General features: G+C 39.7%; 1 protein-coding gene across 4 annotated transcripts in view; it reads right to left on the reverse strand.

Annotated features, from left to right (window-relative positions):
• VPS35L (VPS35 endosomal protein sorting factor like) overlaps positions 1-24,653 on the reverse strand; it is a 157,991-nt gene that overhangs the window by 95,223 nt on the left and 38,115 nt on the right. For 3 of the 4 annotated variants that reach the window (XM_045848851.1, XM_045848854.1, XM_045848855.1), the window contains 4 exons: positions 21,551-21,679; positions 15,084-15,168; positions 6,464-6,520; positions 714-810 (listed from right to left, as the gene is read on the reverse strand). In XM_045848851.1, coding sequence (XP_045704807.1) covers positions 714-810; positions 6,464-6,520; positions 15,084-15,168; positions 21,551-21,679 — 368 coding nt within the window. The remainder of the gene's footprint in view (positions 1-713; positions 811-6,463; positions 6,521-15,083; positions 15,169-21,550; positions 21,680-24,653) is intronic. The other variant, XM_045848853.1, reaches the window with a different exon arrangement.

The following is a 24,653-nucleotide window of genomic DNA, read 5'->3' on the forward strand; positions in this document are numbered from 1 at the left end:
AGAAAAAAACTAAACTCTTTTATTTAAACATTTTTTTATTGTTCAAGTACAGTTGTCTGCCGTTTCCTAAAAAACTAAACTCTTCATGAACAGCACTAGGTATGTCTTCAAAGGGGGAGCCATAATGGCTCTCAACAACCCAGACAATTAAGTTAGCTAGTGGCTTGTGGTTTCTATATTTGGCTTTCAAAGTTTTATATCTTTTTAAACTAAAACTTGGAAAATGTTACAAGCTGGCTCATGGCTGCATGCTGAAATACAAAGTAGTTTTTGAGCCTTTCCAATCAAGACTTATGGGAAAAAATGAACTTCAAATAACTAAGATTCAATTTGTGTGTAAGTCGAATTATCTGTTCTTCAATATTGGCATTGTGCAGAGAAGCTTGACCCTGTTCCTATCAAATTCCAGGAACCAGAGAAAACACGTGAAAATGAAGCACTAATATTGAAAGAATGTATGTGGGAATTCCTCACTGGAAACAAAGCCTGGTACATGGCATCATATTTAAAGTAAAAAACTAGAAAAGTGTTAAAAGAAAGCAAGAGTCCAAGAGCTTTTCTAGAGTGTGGTGGCCCTGTATTTCCAGGCTGGCAACTGTAATGGGATCATATTTTCAACAGGAGTTCAGAGCATCCCATCACATGCCTTCTTTTAGCAAGCAAGTAACTCTTTTTTGCCTCTTTAAAATCCTCAGACAATAAAAAAAGGATACAATCTTGGAATGAGTTCCCTGATGGAAGCAATCTTGAAAAACCAATTTAAGCATGTTTCTTTGGCGGTGTCATTTACATTCTCTGGAGAGAAGTCATCTGTAACACAAAAATAATACCCATTAGCCTTCCTAATTCTCAGCATCTATTACAGATGCTTTGAGTCCAGGGCTACTAAAACATAGTAGAACAGAAGAAGGGGTGGGGTGCCTAGTTCTTCCATCCCTTTCCTTCCAAATTTTATTATTAGGAAACAATTGATGACAATGAGAGTTTACACAAGTGCTGGTGCTATTCAGAGTGTTAAATTTAGTCTGCTCACTTAATCCCCACAATAGCCCTCTGAAGTATGTACTTTTATTATCATCTTTTCCAAGGCACAGAGAATTTTAACAACGCGCCCAAGGCACAGAGCAAGCAAATTTAAGAGCTAGAATTCAACTCAGGCAGTCTGGCTGCACAACCTACAGTCTCTTAGCCATTGCTCTAATATAATTCTTGGTGTACCCACAAGTAACTACAACAATATTGTTGAGAATTCCAGAATCTTTACAAACCTGCAACTGTAACATGAAATGTGAATGACATCTGTGTTCTAACTAGCACATGGGCCAGACTTAAAGGTAAATCAAGGCACTCTGGTGAGAGAGCAGCCAATACTGGCTCTCAGACCTAAGTCATTTCTGGAAACACTGCCAGTTTCTCCCATTATCTGTTCTCTTCCCCTTCAATGACAGACCTCTCACTTTTCTGCTGGGCAAATGGACATCCTTGTAGCTAGGTATGGCCATATGACCAACTTCTGGTCCTAGGATGTCAACAGAAGTACAATTTCTAGGAAATAGCTTTAAAAGAAGGGACTTCACCTTCTTCACTCTTTTTTCCTTCCTGCTGGCTGGAATGAGGTGTGAAGGCTGGGACCTCCGTAACCATCTCAAACCATGAGGGCAACAAGAAAGAAATCAGGATCCCTGGCACCATGAAATAGCTGTCCCACCAGCACTGACCGTCTCCGTTGTTATTTTGAGCTTTCTGGCACTGACACCCAAGCCTAATGTTAAAATACATCTTAATAAGGAATGGACGTGCAGAAAAAATGGAAAAACAAAACAAAAAACCAAAAACAAACACAGAACTCATCAACACCAAGGCCATTTTATTGAACTCTAGAATGGAAATGACTTCTTCTCCATGGTTTCTATACAGATTAGAGCCTGATTGTACCACAGGCTGTGCTTTATACTTTTAGGATTCAATCAGAAAGGGAAAAGTTAATTATTTTAGAATACAGCAAATGAATGTTGGCTTCTTGGCTCTCATCTTGTTCAGGGAGTCAGTTTTTGCCCCTGATTCTGCTTTATACTACAATAAGGTGATGAAAACTCCTATGGAATCAGCAAAAGATAAACCTGCAAGTACTCCACTAGCAGAGAACAGTCACTATACAACTGCTGATATTTTGGAATTGCAATCTTAAGTAATAACCTATTTTTAGATAGTCTCACTTGCATCATTCATTCCCAAATAATTTTTCCATTTTCAAAGGGAAGGGGAATTACCATCTTCCCTTTCCTGGCTTAAACCTGTGCAGTTAGCATGTTTTCAAGTTCCAAGAGATCCAAACAAGAAAATATGAAAACAATTCTGAAATTCACTTGCCAATGTCATGTAGAAAATGGAGAGGTGGGATTAATTTCCCTTCACATGACTGAATCATGTGACTTGAAATCCCAAAGCAAAAATAAGTCTCTGAGGTCTTCTAATAAAATCCTTTCCAGTTGTAGGAAAGGAGATTCAGTGAAGGGTGTACATACTGACTACAAGCTATGTAATAATCAGCATTCTCAGCTCAAGAAAAAATTTAGGTAAAGTTTTATGTTATATAAGACTTTAAAATACTATAGCCAATTAAATATAATATTCCTTTATTTTATTGCTCAAGGCAAATGTTTTGAGAAGCAACTAAAGGTAGTGCTCTAGGCTCTGGAGAGAGAACAGTACATAAGACACACCCTGTTCTCTTGAAGTTTACATTCCAATGGGGGAAGAAACATAATAAACAAGAAAAAGCATAAGCATGCAAATAAGGAAATATCTAGTAGCAGTCAAATGATAAAAGATATAAAACCAAGTTATTAGACAAAAGAGTGACTTCAGTAGGGAGTTGGTTGGAGTCATTAGACAGGGTGGTCAGAGAAGGCTCCTGCAGAGATGGCATTTGAGCTGAGCCCTGAATGACAAAAAGGAGCCATCCATGCTTCAGTCTGGAAGACATGTATTTGCAGGAAGAAGAAACAGCAAATGCAAAGGTCCTGAAATAGCTATGACTGATGACATGGACAAAGAATAGGAAATCAAGCCAATGTGGCAAGCAAGGAGAGAAGCAGGCACAACAAGCCAGATCATATAGGGCTGTAGCCTTGATGAAGAGTTTGAGAATTTCTCTAATTGTAATGAAAGCTCCCTGAAGAGTTCTGAGCAGAGGGATGACATGCCATGATTTATACTTTGACACTTGGGCTGCTATGTGGAGAATGAATTCAGAATTCGGAATTTAATTCAGAAGGGACTTCAGTATAACAAATGCCAAAGATTTTTCCTTCAGGTTCCCATTTAATTTTCTTATGGTACTTCTTTTACTAACCCTGACCTTCTGAGGCGACTTTAGGAGGAGGGAGAAGGCCAATGAGTTGAGTTCCCTGTCACACGCAATGTCTCTACAGTAGCAATGAAAGCTTTCTTTACATCACAGTGCTTATAGGAATGCAGTGTCATCTTAGCAGGTGCTGAAAGAAAGCCGTATCAGTCAAGGGCCCTGCTTATCCAGATGCAGCCCACCTCAGCCATGGGGAAAACTGAAGATGGGAATGCGGCTGATGACAAAAACCACAACACAATAAACTTAAGTTATTTCTGCCAAGATGAAAATAAAATTATAGAGTACATGGTCTCTTCACACATATGCTGGATTAAGAGATAATGGGAAAAACATTACTACATCTAGTAGTATATCCTTTCTATGAGCCCAAAGGATGCTGGTATCTTTTTAAAGTCATAAGTCAGGCCTTAGTTAAACCTCCTGAAAGCAAAGGCTCAGAAATTAAAGTCACTAATCAGAACTTGATTCAAATGGAAAACATGAATAATGCCACCAGGTTCCTCTCTAAACTTACTTCTTTAGGCAGAATTCTGCACAGTTGATTTCAAAAGCTTTATTCATAATTATTGTGAAGATTCATCCCAGAGATTACAAACATTTTTGAGAAAGGTCTGCCTCTATCCCTTTCAAGTTCTTGGGACCAGAAAACACATGTAAATGAAGATTTTAACTAAGGTGGGATGAAGAAATTATTTTCAAGAAAGCAAAAGCCTGAATGCATTGCTCAAGTTACTAAAAAAAAGTTATTTCAGGGAGGAAGAATTTTAGTGATAAAAGTGTTAATAACTTCAGACAAGAACTAGAAGTAAATATGAAAATCTCTTTGTATGTTAAACTTTTAGGTAATTAGTAAGTTATTAGTAATTTTTTTCTTACTTGGTTCTAAAATGTTTGTATAGTTAGTAAAAATTGGGAGGAAAGAAAATTATTACAGTAGATGCAAACTCAAATGCTTCTGGGGGTCAGGCAGGTAATATATTTTTAAGCAGTTAGGTACATAACAATAGGAAGTAGTAGAACCTATATAAAAAAAAACATTAAAAAAATACTGTTGTAGCCAAGGAAAACACCTATTTTAGGTTTAATTCTGCCTGCAGGCTGAGAGTAAACTACTGCTGGCATTGCCCATGGAGGATAAGCTGGCAGGTATAAAATAAAAGCACCTGGATTGGTCAAATCTTTAAGCTCACAGAGAAAGCCTTTCCATTCAGGAGCTCCCTGCCTACCTTCCCAGGCTCACAGCCTCCTAATCTTGAGACACCTAGAACATGGGAAGGGACTTTTAAAAACGTAACAGATGTGATGTGGTGGCAGGGAGGATCTAGAACAGTGCTGTCCAATAGAAATACCATGTGAACCCATTCCAAAAGGTAAATCAAAGCAGGAGAAATGTATACTTGATTAACCTGACTTATCCAAAACACCATTTCAGTGTATAATCAGTATTAAAAAAATTATTAGTGAGATACTTTATAATCTTTTATTTGTATTAAGTCTCTGAAATCTACCATATTTTTTAATATTCACAGCACATCTCAGTTTGGACTGGCCAGATATCAAGTGCTCAAGAGCCCCATGTGACCAGTGCCTGCACGTTCAGCAACTTAGCAAGATGGCAGCAAGGCTGTGGGCAAAAGTCCCTGACTATTTTGCACTGGGTCTGCCCAATTATAATGAGACAAGATTATTTCTAAGAGCTCTTCTAGCCCTAAAGGTCTATAGGCTCTGCCTCTTTCTGAGACATATGTATATCAAAGTTTCAAAAATATATAGACATGTAGATGGATGAAACAAATAAAGAATGGATAAATAAATAAATGAATGAAGAGGTCAAATTATGAGTTACTGTTGCTGATGTCATCATCTGGTTAGGAGTAGCAGGTGGTAAAATGAAGGAGAAACAAACTTACTCTAAGGATAAGAACGTTTACTCACATCAGTCTAGGAAATTGAAAAGAGGGATAAAAGGAAAAGGAAGCTGCTGGTGTGAGTTCCATGTTACTAGACACATCATCACCATTTATATGACAAAAAAAATTCATGGAATGCAGATTGGTGCAGCCACTATGGAAAGAGGTGTGGAGATACTTCAAAACATAAAAAATGGATCTGCCTTTGGATGTAGCAATCCCTCTTTCAATAATATATCTAAAGAAACCCAAAACACTAATTCAAAAGAATATAAGCATCCCTATGTTCACTGTAGCATTATTTATAATCACCATGATATGGGAACAGCCCAAGTATTCACCAATAGGTAAGTGGATAAAACAACTAATGGGACATTTACACAGTGGACTACTACTCAGTAAAAAAGAAAAGAAAATTTTACCCTTTACAACAATATGGATAGACCTGGAGAACATTATGCTAAGTGAAATAAGCCAGTCAGAGAAATACAAATACCATATGATTTTACTTGTATTTGGAATCTAATGAACAAACTGAACACAGAAAATGAGGACAGACTCATAGACGGAGAGGATGACAGCTAGAGGGGGAAAGGTTATAAGGTGGAGGGATTGTGCAAAAAAGAAAAGGACTCATGGACATGGACAAGTGTGGTGATTGCTGGGGGAAGGGGGAATAAGTGAACTAAATGTTAATGAAAAAACAATAAAAATTAAATTAAAAAAAGGAATTCATCATATACTCCCATTATAACCTCCTGAGAATTTAAAATTGACTGGCAATAAGCTTAATGCAAACTTGGGCAAAGATTGTAGAGGCAAAGCATCTGTTACTGATTTATTTGATGGGTTTTTTAAAGCAATTTGCTTCTTAGGAAAAACATTAAAATATCAAGCAGCAGAGGAATTTAAGTTGATGTGAAAGTTCAGATGAATCTAAATGCAACAACACCTTTTCATTCCTGCACATTCAAATTATTTGCCCAAATTCCTAGCGGGGCTGTTTGAAAACCTTCTGATATTATTAGAAGACAGATGATCAAAAATCTGTACAGATGTTTCTTTTACTTTTAGCAAACCAAAAATAAAAAACTTTTATTGGGTCTCAATAAATCCTGATTTCATATAAACTGAATCCTGACTCCAAGGCAAAATAAAATCGTTGCAGTAACTATGACATTACCTGGTAAGACGCGGTCACCCACACACATGGAAAAGATGCGGTCAAACACGAGATTTCCTGGAAAGGAAAAGATAGTATCATGCTCTTCAGAAGTAAATCTTTTTGTTAACCAAATAAATCTTTTGTTAACTGGGGTCACAGACAGCGCCCAGATAAACTTTAACTTGTGGTAATATGCTGCCACCAATAGGACAAATTTTAAGCCACATTTCTTTGTTTTTATTTTTTTTTTAAGATTTTATTTATTTATTTATTTTAGAGAGGGAAGGGAGGGAGAGGGGGGAGAGAGAGAGAGAGAGAGAGAGAGAGAGAGAGAGAGAGGAACGTCAATGTGCGGTTGCTGGGGGCCGTGGCCTGCAACCCATGAATGTACCCTGGCTGGGAATCGAACCCGGGACACTTTGGTTCCCAGCCCGCGCTCAATCCACTGAGCTACGCCAGCCAGGTCTTTGTTTTTATTTTTAATAAAAGGGATTTTTACTTTCTGTGAGAGGCTGGTAAATGTTCACTCTCCTCTTTGAGTCAGCTGGAACATATGGTCAAAAAAGCCTCAGATACCTCCCATTCATGCAACAGAGAATGGTGTACATTAGACTCTATATGAGAGGTTGCAAATGGACAGCCTATAGGCTGAATCCAGCAGTGATCAATTTTGTTTGGCCCATCACACGATGGCCCACAAAGTGTTTTAATATTTTTTTGAATTAGCTGCCAACATGTAATAATTGGGAGAATTTACATGAAAACCCAGATTTCTGCTTCTTCACATGTAATGTGCCAAAAACAGGCCCATATCCCTATAGGATAAAAATCAGCTAGAACAGAGTAGCTTCCCTAAAATGGCTTATAACCAGTTTGCCAGTCTCCCACTCACCAGCCTGCTTCACTCATTTATGTGATTGGACTGATACCCAGAAGCAGTTATGTACACTGACATATTCCCAGTACCCAAACTGCTGCCTGGTATACAGTTGCAAATACTCAATTCTGCTATAATAGCTCAAAAGCCAATAAAGACAGTATGTATATAAATGGATGTGCTTGTGTTCCAATAAAACTTTATTTACAAAACCAAGAGGGTAGTCTGGACTTGGTCTATAGACCAATCCCTAACCTAGCACAAAAAGCTTTGTGTATTCCATGCATGGTATTTAGAAAAAGCCATCAATATTCAAGGGATAAAATTTACAGTTCTATTCATTTCCTTGACCCTCCCAAATCACTTTTAACATCAAAAGTATTTCCCTGTGCCATGTGTTTCTTTATTCTCTCATAACTCCATCATTCAAGGCAGTAAAGAACCACGTACCTTATCCATACATAGAAAAAGAGCCAGGAAAGCTGTAAGGAGTATTTTTGGTCCAAGAACAGGAGATAAAGTGAAATCATCAAGTAATCACCAGTAATATATTATGGTCAAGAAGCCAGCCAAGAGGAGCCATCTAGGTTCTTTGTCCAGTGTAGACTACTTACACTACATTAACCTAAAGACACTTGCTGAAAACGCACATTCCTGGGGACCAGCTCAGAGCATGTGAAAAATAGTATTTTAGGAGGTGAAGACTAGGAATATGCATTTCAAGTAACCTGGCTAAGGAATTTTTATATACACTCAAGTATGAGAACCAGTGATTCAGGCAGGAAGCATTTTTAATTTTTTTAATATATATTTTTTATTTTCATTGTTTAATTGTTTTAAAGATTTTATTTATTTTTAGAGAGAGGGGAAGGGAAGGAGAAAGACAGGGAGAGAAATATCAATGTGCAGTTGCCTCTCACATGCCTCCCCCCCATACTGGGGCCCTGCCCTGCAACCCAGGCATGTGCCCTGATGGAGAATTGAACTGGCAACCCTTTGGTTCACAGACCCGCGCTCAATCCACTGAGAAACACCAGCCAGGGCCATATATTTTCTTGATTATGCAATTATAGTTGTCCCATTTTTTTCTCCCCTTTATTCTCCTCCACCCTACATCCCTACTGCCATTAGAATCCCCTCCACCCCACACACTTAGTTCATGTCCATGGTGGGTCATACATATAAGTTCTTTGGCTTCTCCATTGCCCATATTATTCTTAATTTCCCCATTTATTTTGTACCTACCTTTTATGCTTCTTATTCCCTGTACTTATTCCTCCACTCTCCCCCATCACCCTCTCCACTGATAACCCCTCATGTGATCTACATTTCTGTGATTCTGTTCCTGTTTTAGTTGTTTGCAGAGTTTGTTTTTGTTTTTGGTTCAGTTGTTGATAGTTGTGAGTTTGTTGTCATTTTACTGTTCATATTTTTTATCATCTTCTTTTTCTTACATTCCTTTAACATTTCATATAATAAGGGCTTGGTGATGATGAACTCCTCTAACTTGACCTTATCTGGAAAGCACTTCATCTGCCCTTCCATTCTAAAAGATAGCTTTGCTGGATAGTCTTGGATGTAGGTCCTTGCCTTTCATGACTTTGAATACTCCTTTTCAGCCCCTTCTTGCCTGCAAGACTTCTTTGCAGAAATCAGCTGATAATCTAATGGGAACTCCTTTGTAGGTAACTGTCCCCTTTTCTCTTGCTGCTTTTAAGATACTCTCCTTATCTTTAATCTTGGGTGACTTAATTATGATGTGCCTTGGTGTGTTCCTCCTTGGGTCTAACTTCTTTGGGACTCTAGGAGCTTCCTGGGCTTCCTAAGAGTCTATTTCCTTTGCCAGATTGGGGAAGTTCTCCTTCATTATTTTTTCAAGTAACTGTTTGATTTCTTGGTCTTCCTCGTCTCCTTCTGTCACCCCCCTGATTCAGATGTTGGAATGTATAAAGATGTCCTGGAGATTCCTGAGCCTCTCCTCATTTTTTTGAATTCTTGTTTCTTCATTCCGTTCTAGTTGAATGTTTGTTTCTTCCCTCTACTCCAAATGGTTGATTGGAGTCCTGGTTTCCTTCCAGTCACTGTCAGTTCCCGTACATTTCCCTTTATTTCACTTTGCAGAGCCTTCATTTCTTCCTCTATTTTGCAACCATACTCAACCATTTCCATTAGTGTCTGGATTACCAGTGTTTTGAACTCTGCATCTGACACACTGTCTATCTCTTTATCGTTGAATTCTACTTTTGGAGCTTTGATCAGTACATTCATTTGGATATTTTTTTTTATCTGTGTACCTTTTACATAGTAAGAGGCGGAGCCTTGCATATTAATTAGGGTGAGGCAACCCATGTAGCTGTGTTGCGATACTGTATGTGGAGCAGGGGCATGAGAGAGAACAATGCCACTTGCTCGGCTCTGCCTGCCTTTCATCACTTCTCCTGCTGCACACAGGCAAATTTGGCTCTTTCGGTGCTGATTCATGGGTGAGTGAGTTTGTGAATGTATGTTCTAGAGTCCTGTGGGCCTCTGCAACGAACTCTCTTGCGAGGCTGGGGGTTTCACCTCCCACTGCAACCCCCACAGATTTTTACTGCCAGAAGTTTTGAAGCTTTACTTCCCAGGGCTGGAACCCTGGGTTGCACAGTCTGTCTCGCTACCCAGTTGTTCCTCTTGGTTTATCTGCACCCATCTGTGGGACCACCCCCTCTGCCAGCTGCTGCCTTACTGGTCCACCAGCCACCGCTTCACCTGCCCTGTCCTCCAGCCACCATCTTGCCACATCTCCTCTCCACCCCAGTTGCCCATCTCCGTACCTCCGACCAGTCTGGGTAACTGTTTCTTCTTTAGCTCCTTGGTTGTCAGACTTCCATACAGTTTGATTTTCTGGAAGTTCTGGTCATTTTTTGTTTTTAAATGTGTTATCCTCCTTTTGGTTGTACAAAGAGGCAAAATGTATCCATCTACGCCTCCATCTTGGCCAGAAGTCCCATTTTTAATTTTAAAACTTACCTTGGATATAGCAATCTTTAAAAATATCAACAAGCCTTCTTCTTCCTTCTAAAGCAGTGGTTCTCAAACTTGGCTGAACATTCAGAATACCTGGGGCACCTGAAAATATGCTGATGCCTATGTCCATCCTCAGAAGATCTAATATATATGGTCTGGGGTACAGCATTATGATTGGGAATGTTATTAAGGCTCCACAGCTATGCTGCCAAGCATGAGAGCCACTGTTCCAAACCACTGCTTCATTTTAGACATTCCCAGGAAGCCTCAGAGAACACACTCCAGGTCTCAAAATGACCTGCCTTTGTCCTCCTGGCAGGAAGTATTTGGTTACCTGTGGTCATGGGCTCTCCATGGTAGCCTCTTCTGGTGCAGTAAGAGGCTGCCTCTGTGACAACCAAAGAACCAGGCACCGGGACTGCCTATTTTACCTTGGGACATCACAGTGAGCTACAGTGGGCAGCTGCCTAAATGCTCACCTCCTAGGGCACACAGACCAGTCTTAAGGGTATGGAATGCCTTTTCTTCCTTCACAAAAAAGCTTGCTATCTCTCTAAGACCACAATTTTTATATTTAATCTTCATACTCCAGGGATTTTAACAGTAAAATCACTTTGGCCAAACAATTTTGACGAATTTTTTTTCTTTTATTAAGCCAGTGGACAACTACTTTGAGAAATAATACCCAATCCTAGATTTATTTCCTTTCTTGGTCCATTTTCTAATAAACCAAAAACCCTAAAATACCTAAATAATGACAACAATACTAGCTAATATTTTCTGAGCACTTACTTTGTGTCAAGCACTGTTCAAAGTTGTTTACACTGATCCTGACAGCAAGCAATTGCAAGAAGAAAAACATTATATGCATCCTCTCATCTAATGCTCTCCAGAAAACCCACGAGGCAGGGGTGTATCATGCCCATTTTGCAAGGGAAGAAACCAAGGCTTACCTTTGGAGACAAGGCAAGAAATGCAGTCAGATTCAAGCCCAGCTCTGTGTTCAGGGCCTCTGTGAAATCCCAGTGAGAGCCCTCCTTGTACCTTCATACTGCAGATGCCTGGGCTGTGTCCCATATCCCCACCTAGCACAATTCTCCAGCCCCAACTAGTCCTGTCCACCACCATAGAACACCCCTGTACTGTCAAGCACCTCCTTGGGGAGCAGATGCATGAGATGGACCTCAGCACTCTGAGTTCCCATCCAAACAAGGCAGAGTCCACCCATTTTTTAAAAGGCAAAAACAGCTCAGTAGCCCCAAAGCAAAATGGAGTCTCCTTGAGCACCTGCAAGCTCAGGCTGCCCCACCATCCTGAGAAATAACATTCACCACAGATCCAGACATCAGCACCACTGGGAATGTCATTGGAAGGGGAGTAGAAGGAAAAAAGTGCTGAAGACAGATACTTGTTTGAATGTTCTATTTCAAATGGGGAAAACATTCGCATGGTTCAAAATTCCCAAAGGCAGTGGATGGCATTGACCAAAGTTTCACTCTCAGCCTGTCCCACTCACCTCACTGCTCCCACCACCCTCTAAGGGGTCCCACTTTTATTTATTTATTGGGTGTACTTCTGGTACTTCTTTAGACAAATACAAGGGAATATGCACAAAAATAGAACATTCTCTATAGCTGTTCTGCATCTTAATGTTTTCATATGATGATACAGCCTAGAGATCTTTCCAACTTAAAATACAGAGCATACCCTCAGTCTTAGAGGCCTCCTATTTCTCCAATGTACAGACATCCCCTATTGATGGACACCTAGATTATTTCCAGTCTTCTGTTGCTATACACTGGGATGAATTCCCAGAGGTGAAATTAGCATTTGTAATTTTCACAGAGAGCAAAATTTCCTCATGAGCCAAGTACAACAAAAATAAAATGGGTGATTTGACTGCAAAGAGAACTTACTACCCTTGTAATAGGGCTACCTATTTCTCTGTGCCTCAGATTCTTTACCTGTGAGATGGGGTAATTCCAGACCTTACCTCACAAGGATGTTGTGAAGACAATGTGACTTAGAATTTCTAAAGCACCAAAGAAAATGAGTCAGGCCAAAGGACATTATTTGTTGAGCGTTTATCTCCACCAGTCCTATCAACTTCTAGTCCGCCTATGACAGCAGGCATCTGCACTACATCCGGCTTGTTGAGGTTTGGGACTGGAGTCCACCAAGAGAGGCTGGCAGGATGGCAGCCCAAAATTCTCACAAGGTCAATGTTTGGATCTGGCCAGGCTCACCAGTTAGAAACTGGATCTCACTGGCATCCCTCGGCTTATCTAACATGGATGCTGACTCATGCAAAAGAAAGTTGAGGAGGCCAGTAAGGGGAACCAGAAGGCCAATGTGTTAATTCACCATGAGAAGTAGAACTGTCAGAAAGACCAGACATAGCCACCAACTTGTCTCCCTGGCTAATACCCTCACCCTGTGGTCATCCTGTGAAGACAACTGTGTATGAAGACAAGTGGAGGCCAAAGGAGTGTATGATTTGATATTTATTGGGACAGCCTAGTGCACCCATACTTTCTGGATCATTACCCCCATTTCCACCACTGTGCTGGGTCCACACCACCTTCATTTTCTAGCTGAAGTGCTACAATGGCCTCATCATTGGGCTCCCCATCCCTTGCTCTATAGTCTAGTCTCAACACAGCAGCCAGAGGGAGATCAAAAGAACTCAAAGCGGATGGCACCCCTGCTCTGTTTAACATTGCTGTAGCTCCTCATGTCCTTAAGTTCAAAGCTCAAGTCCTTCCAATGGCCTCCAAGGCCCACCTGGATCTCTTACCATGTTAGCTCCTGCCCTTCCTTGTTGCTCACCTTACTTCAGATAGCCTGGCCTCTCAGCTCTTCAAAACTGCCAGCCATGCTCCCACCCCAGTATCTTTATACCAGCTGTTCCTTGGCATAACCTGGCACTGCACTCCTACCTCCATAAAACACGTGGGTCCTCTCTCCCCTCCTTCAACTATTTACCCACATATTTTTTTTTTAGTGAGGCCTTTTCCAACCACCCTACTTAAAAGTATAGCCTTCCCATGCCTTGCCCATTCCCTCATTCCCCTAACCCTATTCTCATTTTTTTTACTCCACAGCACTGACTGTCATCTACTATACAGCTGGGTTTGCTTACTTGTTCTATAAACCCTCTTTTACTGGCACATAAGCCCAAAAAGGAAGGGATTTTTGTCTCTTATTTTCTGAGACACCCTCAGTGCCCAGCAGTGCCTAACACTGCCTCTCTGGGTCATTTGAACCTGAGATATCCTACTTTTGAGCTGGGGCATCACTTCTTTTAGGCCAGTTAGCTTCCATTCCCCTTTCTTCATACAACAGCCTAATCCAGAATAATCTGCTCATTTCATTCCCCAGATAACACAAACTGCTCAGGAGCTGGCATGTGATCCAAAGCAAGTCAATGAGATGGAATTCTGGGACTTTTATTTGCTTGGAATTGTTGGAATTTTGTTGGACTTTATTTGCTTAGAAAAATAAAGTTCTTTCCTTGTCCTAGGACTACTAGAAGTTAATAGAAGTGAGGGCACCTTGTAGAGTTTGAGAATGAAGCCAACTCAAGGAAAAGTACTAGAAAACATCACGATCCTGAAGACAATGTTTGAGTTTCTAAATCACCTGTACCTGAAACTAGAAACTACCCCTGGATTTTTCAAACTGAGCCAATAAATACCATCTTTTGCCAAGATTAGTATGAGTCAGGTTTTCTATCACTTGTTATAACTAATACATTCAGGTCCCTTGTCTGCTATAAAACTAAATGGGTCTCCCTGAAATTTGTTTTCTGACTCATTAGATCTTTTGATGAGTTATAAACAAGACTTGCAGGGCTAGGAGACCACTGGTCCTTCCTAGGTAAGGCAGTGAATGTCTCTGTTCTGACTGACTATGTATTCAGCTCTCAGAAGGCAACTGTTTGCTAGTTGTTATGGGGCACCTCATTGCTCAACATCATGTATCGCCTAAAAGGCTGTATGGTTTGGGCAAACTGCTAATGACATGATGCTCTGAACACTAACCATTGCCAAGAAGCACATAGGTCTCCTGTTTCTGCAGAGAGGGTTCAGGTATTCTTTTTAGTTCAGACCTCTCTGCTGGCCTCCCACAAATCATTCTTCCTGAGGGGTGGCACATGGGACAAGGAACAGCCACAATAATGTGAGAAAAGCTCATAAGAGCTGTAGCCATCATCCAGGTATGAGAGAATTATGGCCTGGACTAAGGATTTTCTCTGAAGACAGAAAAAATGGAATACTGGGGAGATTTAGGAAGCTGAATTGAAGAACTTAAGACTGGATGTGGGGCACAGGGGAGAAGACTCTCAGATTTTCAGCTTGGGCAACAAGATACATAGTGCTGCCATTTCCCCAGACAGAAACCCACTGAGGACCAAGGAAAGACTAGGAAGAAATTCTGAATTCAGTTCCAACAAAGTGAGTTCCAGGTGCCATGAGATAGCGATGGACTGCCGCTCATCTAGACAGGCTGCATGCTCACTTCCCTCACTTTCTTTAGTAGCCTATCAGAAGGTTAGAAAACACATAATTTAAAATTCTTTTGATAACAGTACCCTTGTTAAATAGCAAGGGAGTTTGGGGGGTCTCCCTTATGATTTGCCTATAATTAAACCACAACAGAACCTAATTTAAAGTAGCTCTACCACTCAACTTCTGGCAAAAAAAAATCTATTTCCTAGATCTAAAATGAATATGACTAGTACTTAGTACTTACCAAATGTATCAAGTATGTCAGTGATGAGGACAAATTTGCTTGGGTAGAACTGAATAACACTTGTGTCTGAAAGAAGCTTTGAACACTAAAAAAGAGAAGAGGAAAGAATATTAATTCTGTTGTGTCTCACTTGGTTAGAACACTCTAGGCCTGGAAAATTAACAATTTCTACAAACAAGTGCAGGTGCTTACCACATTTCAAGCCCTTGCGAGACATTGGAAATACAATGATAAGCAAAACCACTGTGTTTTTGACCATGACAGTGAGACTCTACTCACAACAGAGCCTCTTAAGGAAAGACACTACCACCTTCCTCCAGGAACACCAAAGGACTGAGAGATCTCATCCAAAAGGGCCTCTGCTCATATACCAAACTAGGGTCAGCACTCGAGGTCAGCAAAGGAAGTCAATGACTTCCCATAAATGCCTTTGCAGATGATTCCCATCTTTGTTCCAGCTGCTTTTCAGCATGGCTACCTCTGGTTTATTTCAGGATAGTCTCAATTCTTAATCATTCTTTTCTGTGAAATGACCCCGTAAGTAAATTTCCAGGACTTCTTAAAACTAGCATCTACCATTTACACTCACTCCCAAATATCCCTCTAAAAGAAACATGATAGGCTTCAGCGAGTTCACATTTCTCTGGACTATGGTCTTCAACACTGCAAGTATCTGGGTTCCACAGGGACTTGCTCAATCTACAAGCCATCACTCAAGCTAGGGGAGCACTGACATGTTCAGGACTCTTAATAGAAAACTGCAGTCACACAACTTGGCCTTAAATACTTGAGATTAAGTCATCATTTATGCCCTGGCTGATGTGGCTCAGTGGATTGAGCACTGGCCTGAGAACCAAAAGGTCACAGGTTCAATTCCTGGTCAGGGTACATGCCTGGGTTGCAGGCCAGGTCCCCAGGTGGAGGCACGCAAAAGGCCAACTGTATCTCTCATATGTCCATGTTTCTCTCCCTTTCTTTCTCCCTTCCCCTCTCTCTAAAAATAAAAAAATTAAACAAAAGCCATCATTTATAATCAGAAACAAAACAAGAAAAATGATTTCTACTTTAAAGAACTAAATTTAATGCCCCAAAGTATTTACAAATTAAAAAGTCAGCATAAAGAACTAAAGAACCTTGCCCTATTTTATCATTCCAATGGTTGACCCTCAGAGAGAAAAATGTCACTTAAAAATATTTGGGCATTTAATATGCATTTCCAACCTGCAGAGAATGGTTACATGTTCATCCTATCAAGAAGCAGACTATCATGCCCTGCCTGATGTGGTTCAGTGGACTGAGTGCCAGACTGCTAACCAAAGGGTCGATGGTTCGATTCCCAGACAGGGCACATGCCTGGGTTGTAGGCCAGGTCCCCAGTAGGGGGCGCTCAAGAGGCAACCACACACTGATGTTTCTCTCCCTTTCTTTCTCCCACTCTTCCCCTCTGTCTAAAAATAAATAAATAAAACTTAAAAAAAAAGAAGCTGCCATCTGTTCTCACTTTGTTACCCAGTTATCTAAATTGTTACATCACCGAGTTTCTCCCAGAACTACATGCTTAAAAGTAACATGTCTAATTTGTAAAACATCCTCTTATAGACCAAATATTATTTGGGGGAGGGGGCGGAAGGAAAAATAAGCTGTTAAAACAATGGTGTTGACACCAAACATGGCATTTGCAGAACTCTATTTTCTGATGCCCTGCTTTGTGTTTTATCTATGTCCTTTGTGAGTGCTCCAATCCAACTTAAACAATTACCCCATGAAATTTCAGGGCTTGGAAAATGCAAACAACGCTGAGTCTTAGAGACTGCTTATAATACACAACTCTTGATTCCTAGGGATGTCAAATCTCCCAAGCTCTTACCCAGAGGCCTCACAGATAAATTGGTGCCCACTCGGGAGGTGAGAGAAAGAGAACTCAAACAAAAGATTTCAAATTAAACACAGCTGGGGCTTCCCAACATTTGTGCATTGATTTGTCTCCTAACCTGGTGTCACAGAACATATTTTATAAAAGATAACAGGAAGCAGAGCTTTTTTAAAATCCAAAGTTAAAGTCATAATAATGTTATGAATTGAAGTTACCTTTTAAATCACAATTTTGAAGATTCCTCAAGATTTTAAAGCTTTGGTGCAGTTTCAGAACCCCAGGGTATGTATTAAAAATACAGATTCTCTGCTCCATGCTAAACCTACTTTCCAAATCCTCCAGGGGGGCACCAGGTAATCAGTATTTTTAACAAGAGCTCTAGGACATCCACTTCACAGGACATCCACAATGTGCAGCAGACTCTGAATGGACTAAGCATTCTACAAGCCAGTGTTTGGAATCATCTGGGGAGCTTTGAAAATAATGGTGCCTGGGACCCACTCCCAGAGATCCTGATAAAGCTAATTTTGGGTATTAGTGTGGACTCTGGAGATTTTAAAGCCCCCACCTGATTCTAACATCCTGCCGAGGCTGAGAACCACTGTTACAAACTTTACCTGAAGTACTAATAAATTACTCTACCTGAAATACTTGCTATCAAATTTATTAACATTGCTAGAAAAATATTAAAAAGGTATTTTCCATTTGTTTCCAATTAGCAACACTCTAATTTAAAGGAACACTAGGAGTTTCTAATTATCAGGATTTTTTAAAAATTGATTAATCAAAGCAAATGGAGGAACCACACTAAATGATGAGAGAACAATTACTACCCAGAATACATGAAAAAATATCCTAAAAATCAATATAAAAAATACAAAAAAATAATTAAAAAATGAGCAAATAGAATTGACTAAAGGCATTTGTTTTACAGAAAAGGAAATCCCAGTTGTTAGTAAACATGTGAAAAGATGATCAATATTATTATAATCAGGGAATAGCAAATTAAAACCACCATAAAATAGGATTTTATCACCTCCCAATTTTAAAAAAATGAAGACAGAAAGTCTGCTCATACCAAATGTGGAGAGGATGCTGAATAGCACAGACATACTGCCACTGCTACTGCAAGCATATCAGCTGACACAGCTACTTTGGAAAATAACGGTATTGTACACACCCTGCACCAAGCAACTCCACTCTGAGGTATGAACCATCATCACAGAAAAACCAGCAGACATGTCCAAGAGTGTTCACGTAACACTATTCATAATAATGAAAAAAGAAAAAGCAAGAACCAGATGCCCATCGACAAAATAAATGACACATAATTCATACACCAGTAGACTCACTATTGTTAAGATGGCAAATCTCTCTAATTGACCTATAGGGTCAACACAATCCCTATCAAAATCCCAGAAGGTTTGTTTGTTTGGGGAGGTGGAAAGAAATTGACAAGCAATTCCAAAAACCATATAGAAATGCAAAGCACCAAGAAGAGTTAAAACAGCTTTGAAAAAACAACAACAAAGTGAAAAGACTTATACTACCCAGTTTCAAAACTTACCATAAAACTATAGTACTCAAGACAATGTGCTACTGGCATAAGGAAAGACTTACAGATCTGTGGAACACACTTGAGAGTCCAGAAATAAACCCATATGTTTACAGTCAGTTGACTTTTGACAAAGGTGTCAAGATACTTCAATAAGGGAAAGATAGTCTTTCTAACAAATGTGGCTGAAACAATTGGCCATCCACATGCAAAAAATTAAATTTATGTTCTTATACCATACACAGAAATTAATTCAAAATGGACCACAGACCTAGACATAAGAACTAAAACTGTAAAACTTCCACAGCTATGAGCCAAAAGAGAGAGAATTAATTAACTGAACTTCATTAAAATTAAAAATGTCTACACTTCAAAAGACACCACTATGAAAATCAAAAGACAGGCCACATACTAAACAAAAAATACCTTTAGAGCATATATTTATTTGATAAAGAATTTGAATCAAGAATATATAAAGAATTATTACTATTCAAAAAGAAGATAAACAACCTGATTTTAAAAATGGACAAGCCTTGAATAGATATTTCACTAAAAGAAGATATAAAAATGGCCAATAAGCACATGAAAAGATATTCAACATCATTAGTTAGCAGGGAAATTACAAATTAAAACCACAATGAGCCCTGGGCTGGAGCATCATCCATGCACCAGAGGTTGTGGGTTTGATTCCAGGGTAGTGCAAACGCCTAGGTTGTGGATTTGATCCCCAGACAGGGTACATACAGGAGACAACCGATTAATGTTTCTCTCTGACATTACTGTCTGTCTTTCTCTCTCCATCGCCCCCTCCACCTCTTCTCTCTCTAAAATCAATGAAGACATGTCCTCCTGGCTGGCACAGCTCAGTGGATTGAGCGTGGGCTGCAAACCAAAGCATTGCAGGTTCAATTCCCAGTCAGGGCACATGCCTGGGTTGCAGGCCACAGCCCCCAGCAACCACACATTGATGTTTCTCTCTCTCTCTCTTTCTCCCTCCCTTTCCTCTCTAAAAATAAATAAATAAAATATTTTTTAAAAAGTATAGATTAAAAAAAAGACATGTCTTTGGGTGAGGATTAAAAACATAAAACACAATAAGATGCCACTTCAAAACCACAAGAAGGCTATAATCAAAAAGATAGAGAACAACTATTTTAAGAGCTAGAACATCCACACAGTGCTGGCAGGAATACAAGTGGTGCAGCCATTTTGGAAAACAGGTTGGCCATTTCTCAAAAAGTTAAACATAAACACACCATGTGGCTCAGGAATTCCTCTCCTAGGAATCTACTCAAAAGAAATGAAAACACATGTCCACACAAAGACCTGTATGCAAATATTCATAGTAGCATTACTTATAAGAGTCAGAGTGGAAACAGTCTAAATGTCCATCAGTTCATTAATGGATAAGTAAAATGTGGTTATCCAGACACTGGAATACCAGTCAGCAGTAAAATGGTATAAAGTACTGGCACTATGACAGGGAGAAATCTCAAAAACATTATGCTAAGGAAAAAAGAAAAAGTAAATGATTATATACTGAATGATCCCACATACATGAAATGTCTAGAAAATGAAAGTTTAGAGCATCAAAAGCAGATTAGTAGTTTTCTGGGACCAGAAGTGACAGCAAGGTTTAACTGCAAACATGCTTGAGGGAACCTGAAGGGGAGGGTAATGAAAATGTTCTAACAGTGGATTGTGTAATCGTTGCATAACTCTATAAACTCACTAAAAATCACTGAATTGCACACTCACAATGCTGGATTTTAGGATATGTAAAATATATCTCAATAAAGCTACAAAAACAGAAACCTTCTTGCAGAGCAAATAAAGTGAACTGGTCCCATTTCTACACACTCTGCAACTTGACTATCATTATTAAATAAAGAAGGTAGTCTTTAAAGTATTAAAAGCAAGACAGTTACAATTAACCAGGTGTGGAGTTAATCAAACTTGTCCACAGTTCTTTTCTTTGAGAAGACACAAATCTCCTCCAGCTGTAAAATTCAGAAGTCACAGTTCTATACTGCAATACTCTATGTAGAGATGTTGCCAATAAAAATATCCTGAAGAAGCAATTGTTAGATTATTTTCTCACTTGAGCCCCTCAGCAAGCAAGCCCATATCATGTGCATCCAGATGAGAAGACCCTTCTTCATGGGTATTTACTTTGAAAACTAACAGTGATTAAAAGGCTTGGTCATGAAATACTCAAAAAATAGTGTCTGCCATATAAAGCGCCCATCGTAACAGATTTCAAGCACCCACTGCAAAGGCTCCCATGCTCTCCTAACCCTCTCTCCAAAGTAAAAAGTGAGAAAATAAATGTCACATTGTCATGACATTAAACAAAAATGGGATTTGTCCTTTTGAACTAAAATGGTTATTCAGAAAGTCTCCATTAACTGTGCTGTGAAAATCATAATGCACACATTATTTTTTAGAGTATTTCTCAGCATGGTTTGCCAAGACAGGATAATCTTAAGGGTCAAGAAACAGAATAAGCTCTTTTCCTTACAAACTTTTTCTTAAGATCTAAGAGTTGTCACAGATCAACAAATTCATGAACAAAATGGACTCACCAAATGTAACTCTCCTAATACCATATATATGGTTTTTTTGTCACATAGTTATGCAGAATATGACCCAAAAATGTACATATCAGGGACACGCAACCATTAGTCCCAAAAACACAAAGAAAATCTGGTCAAGGAAACCCAAAATACAGTTGTCAACCTCCAGTCTGTACAAATCACAAATGCTCCAGTAACTGTACAGGCCAATGAACTAACTGCACAACCCAGAGGGCACCATTAATACTGTATGTAGGGTGAGTTTACTGGAATTGTGCAGTGCACAACCTGTACAGCTGCACATGGTGGCAGTAGGATTAGCCATCTCATAAAAACAGATTCATAGGAAGTATGTGAAAGTAGAAGTTGAGAAAAGTAGGCCTATAAAAATCCTAATTATCCACAAAGGAGTTTTACATGGGAAACTAAGAAGAAAAAGAAAAAAAAAATCACTAGACCTGACCTGAATGACTATTTTTAGAGCCTTTACTTTCTGGTCCGAGGCCCAGGCATCCTTCAGTGACTGGTTAAGCTCCTCTATGCGGTTCACATAATCCTGTTGAGTCAAATTCAACAGTTCCTTTTGGGATCCCTGTGGGGAGAAAGCAGGAAAATGTAAGCACAAAAGGAAAACACTGGCTGAGCCTTGCTCTCTAAGTTTTCCTCATATGCACACCAGGATTGATAGTTTTGTCTTGTGAACAAACAGTTTCTTCCAGTTTTCTGCAAAGGTGGGAAAAGAACAGTGACTAAGACACTGGTCTTAGAGGCAAGTCTAACCTAGGCCAACTCTCACCTCAGCCACTTACTACCACGTGATTCTGGGTGAGGTTTCTTGCCAGGGCCTCATATCTGAACAGAGATAACAGGATAACAAACAGTTATCTGGACACATAGTGTGCCAAGCATTGTATACTAGATGCTTGAGATACAAAATTAAGCAAAATGACATTATTTCTGCCCTAATGGAGTTTAAAGTACATAGGACAAAATGGACATTAATACAAACAGATAAATGCTTGAAAGGAAACAATACTGAACCTGAAATGCCCACTGTAAGAAGCACAATTGTTTCATGCACCACTAAGCAGAAAAAAAAAAACAACTTGCTGATCACTAATATGTACCACTTAGAGAGATATGGCCCAATTTGAGGGATATTCAAATGTTGGAGAAAAGGTTCGTCTTAGAATGGAAGAAATATGGTAATAGGCAAGGACTCTAGACTGGTGGTTAAGAATGGTTTCCTGGGAGAAGTGATGCTTGAGATAAACTCTCAGTGGTGTACAGGTATTAAGTAAGCATTAGGGGGAAGGCGATATGATCTAGACCCCCTAATGCTTACTTAAGGGAAAGAGAATTCAGGACAAAAAACAGAGCACAGCAAACACCTGTGGCAGGAGACAGCTAGATCACCACATGGATGAAATAACGTATGAAGACTTAGCATAGCCACAGTATGTACTCCTTCATTCATTCTTGCTTTTTTTTTTTTTTGAGGTGCTCTAAGCTCACATGAGTAAGGGTCATTCTAATCCACATAAGGAGATTAGGAACTTCCTATTTTTTATATCAATGTCCTCTGGAAACCAAAGTGAAGAACTCTGTCTAAAGAATACAAGGTTCAGAAAATTTGGACTGATCCCAACCAGTCATTTGAACTATGAGACAGGGCTCCCCTGCCCCTTTGCAATAGGAGAAGTCACGTGGCTAGTTTGGGCAAACAGGCCATGAGCAGAAGGACACATGTCCCTTTGGCCTGAGGTAGTAAAAAGTGACCCTTTCATCAGCTTGGCTGTGACAACCCCAGAAGCTGTTGAGAAGCTTCTGTTGAGAAGGCAGTACCATGAGATGGTTTTGTCTGTCAGCTTCACTGGATAAATAATGTGAGGAAGAAATAAACCTTATAATTAAGCCACTGATATATGGGGGTTCATTTGCTACCACACTGTAACTTAGCCTTACCCTAATATACTGTTAGCTTAGAAGCCTTGGAGCAGCCATATCTGTTGTGAGCAAAGAAACCAGTCTGCAGGAAAAAGAAAGTGTAGAAATAAGACAAAGAATCAGTGATGAGAGGGCTATATGGAACTAAGAAAAAGAAAGGCCAGCTGCTGGGTTCTTTGGCTTGTTCCTCAGTCCCTGGGTCCAGGCCATTGTGCTCTTGGGTTCAGGATAGCGCTCTTTTCTCCTTCAATGTAGTCCCCATTTTCAACTTAAACCAACTCAAGTAACTTCCACAGACTCACAGACTAAAGAACGTTGATTAAACCCCTCAGTAATTCCCTTTCTACCTGCTGAGGTTGACTGATGATACACAAACAGAGGCTCACTGGCATCCAAATTCGAAATGTATCCAGTCTGAATTTGGAAATAAGATAGTGGACTATTAGATTCTGCTCAGGACCCAACTACTCTGGTTTTAGAGCTGGAAGGACCCTGAAACAAGAGGCAAGACACAGGGCACATCAATGCAACTGTCATGATATGGCCCTTTGTGAATTTCAGAGTATCCCCATTCAGTCCACACAACTACAATCATTTTTTTTTGTTTTTCTTTTTTTAATTTTTATTTATTGGGTAAGAGTCTGTTTTTACGTCATCGAATAATTAAATTTCAACTGACATTTGCCTGTGTATGTGTCCTCATACTAAAGTACAATATTTTCTTTTTTGTTGGTGTTCAATTACAGTTATCCCAATTTTTCCCTGTTGCTCTCCCCTACCCTACTCACACTCTGCTCCAAGCCAGTCCCCACTATGTTGTCCATGCCCATGGGTCATTTATACCAGTTCTTTAACTAGGCCCTTCCCCTTCTTTCCTCCCTTTTCCCTCTCCACCCTCCTCTCTGATCCCTGTCAGTTTCTTCCTTGTTTCCATGCTTCTGGTTCTTTTTTGCTAGTTTGTTTTGTTCATTAGGTTCCAGTTATAGGTGAGATAACACAGTGTTGTCTGTTACAGCGTGGTTTTTTTCACTTAGCATAATGCTCTCCAGTTCCATCCATGCTGTGGCAAAGGTACTTCTTTCTGCATAGTATTCCATTGTGTAAATGTACCACAGCTTTTGATCCACTCATTTACTGATGGGCATTTTGGCTGTTTGCAGCACTTGGCTATTGTAAATAATATTGCTGTAAACATAGGGGTAGATAGGTCCTTTTGAACTGGTGTTTCAGGATTCTTAGGGTATAATACCAGCAGTGGAAAAGCTGTGTCAAAAGGCAGTTATATCTTTAGTTTTTTTGAGGAAATTCCATACTGTATTCAACAGTGGCAGCACCAGCCTGCATTCCCACCAACAATGCACTAGTGTTCCTTTTTCTCCACAACCTCCCCAGCACTTGTTGTTTGTTAATGTTCATGATGGCCATTCTGAACAGTGTGAAGTGGTATATCATTGTAGTTTTAATTTGCAACTCGCTGATGGCTAGTGATGCTGAGCATCCTTTCATACACATATGGGGCCTCTGAATACTCTTTTTTGGAGAAATGTCTGTTCAGGTCCCTTGCCCATATTTTAAATTGGATAGTTTATCTTCCTGGTGTTGAATCATATGAGTTCTTT

Source organism: Phyllostomus hastatus, unplaced genomic scaffold (assembly GCF_019186645.2).
Source record: "Phyllostomus hastatus isolate PE091 unplaced genomic scaffold, TTU_PhHast_1.1 phas_contig_64, whole genome shotgun sequence".
NCBI classification, from domain to species: Eukaryota; Metazoa; Chordata; class Mammalia; order Chiroptera; family Phyllostomidae; genus Phyllostomus; species Phyllostomus hastatus.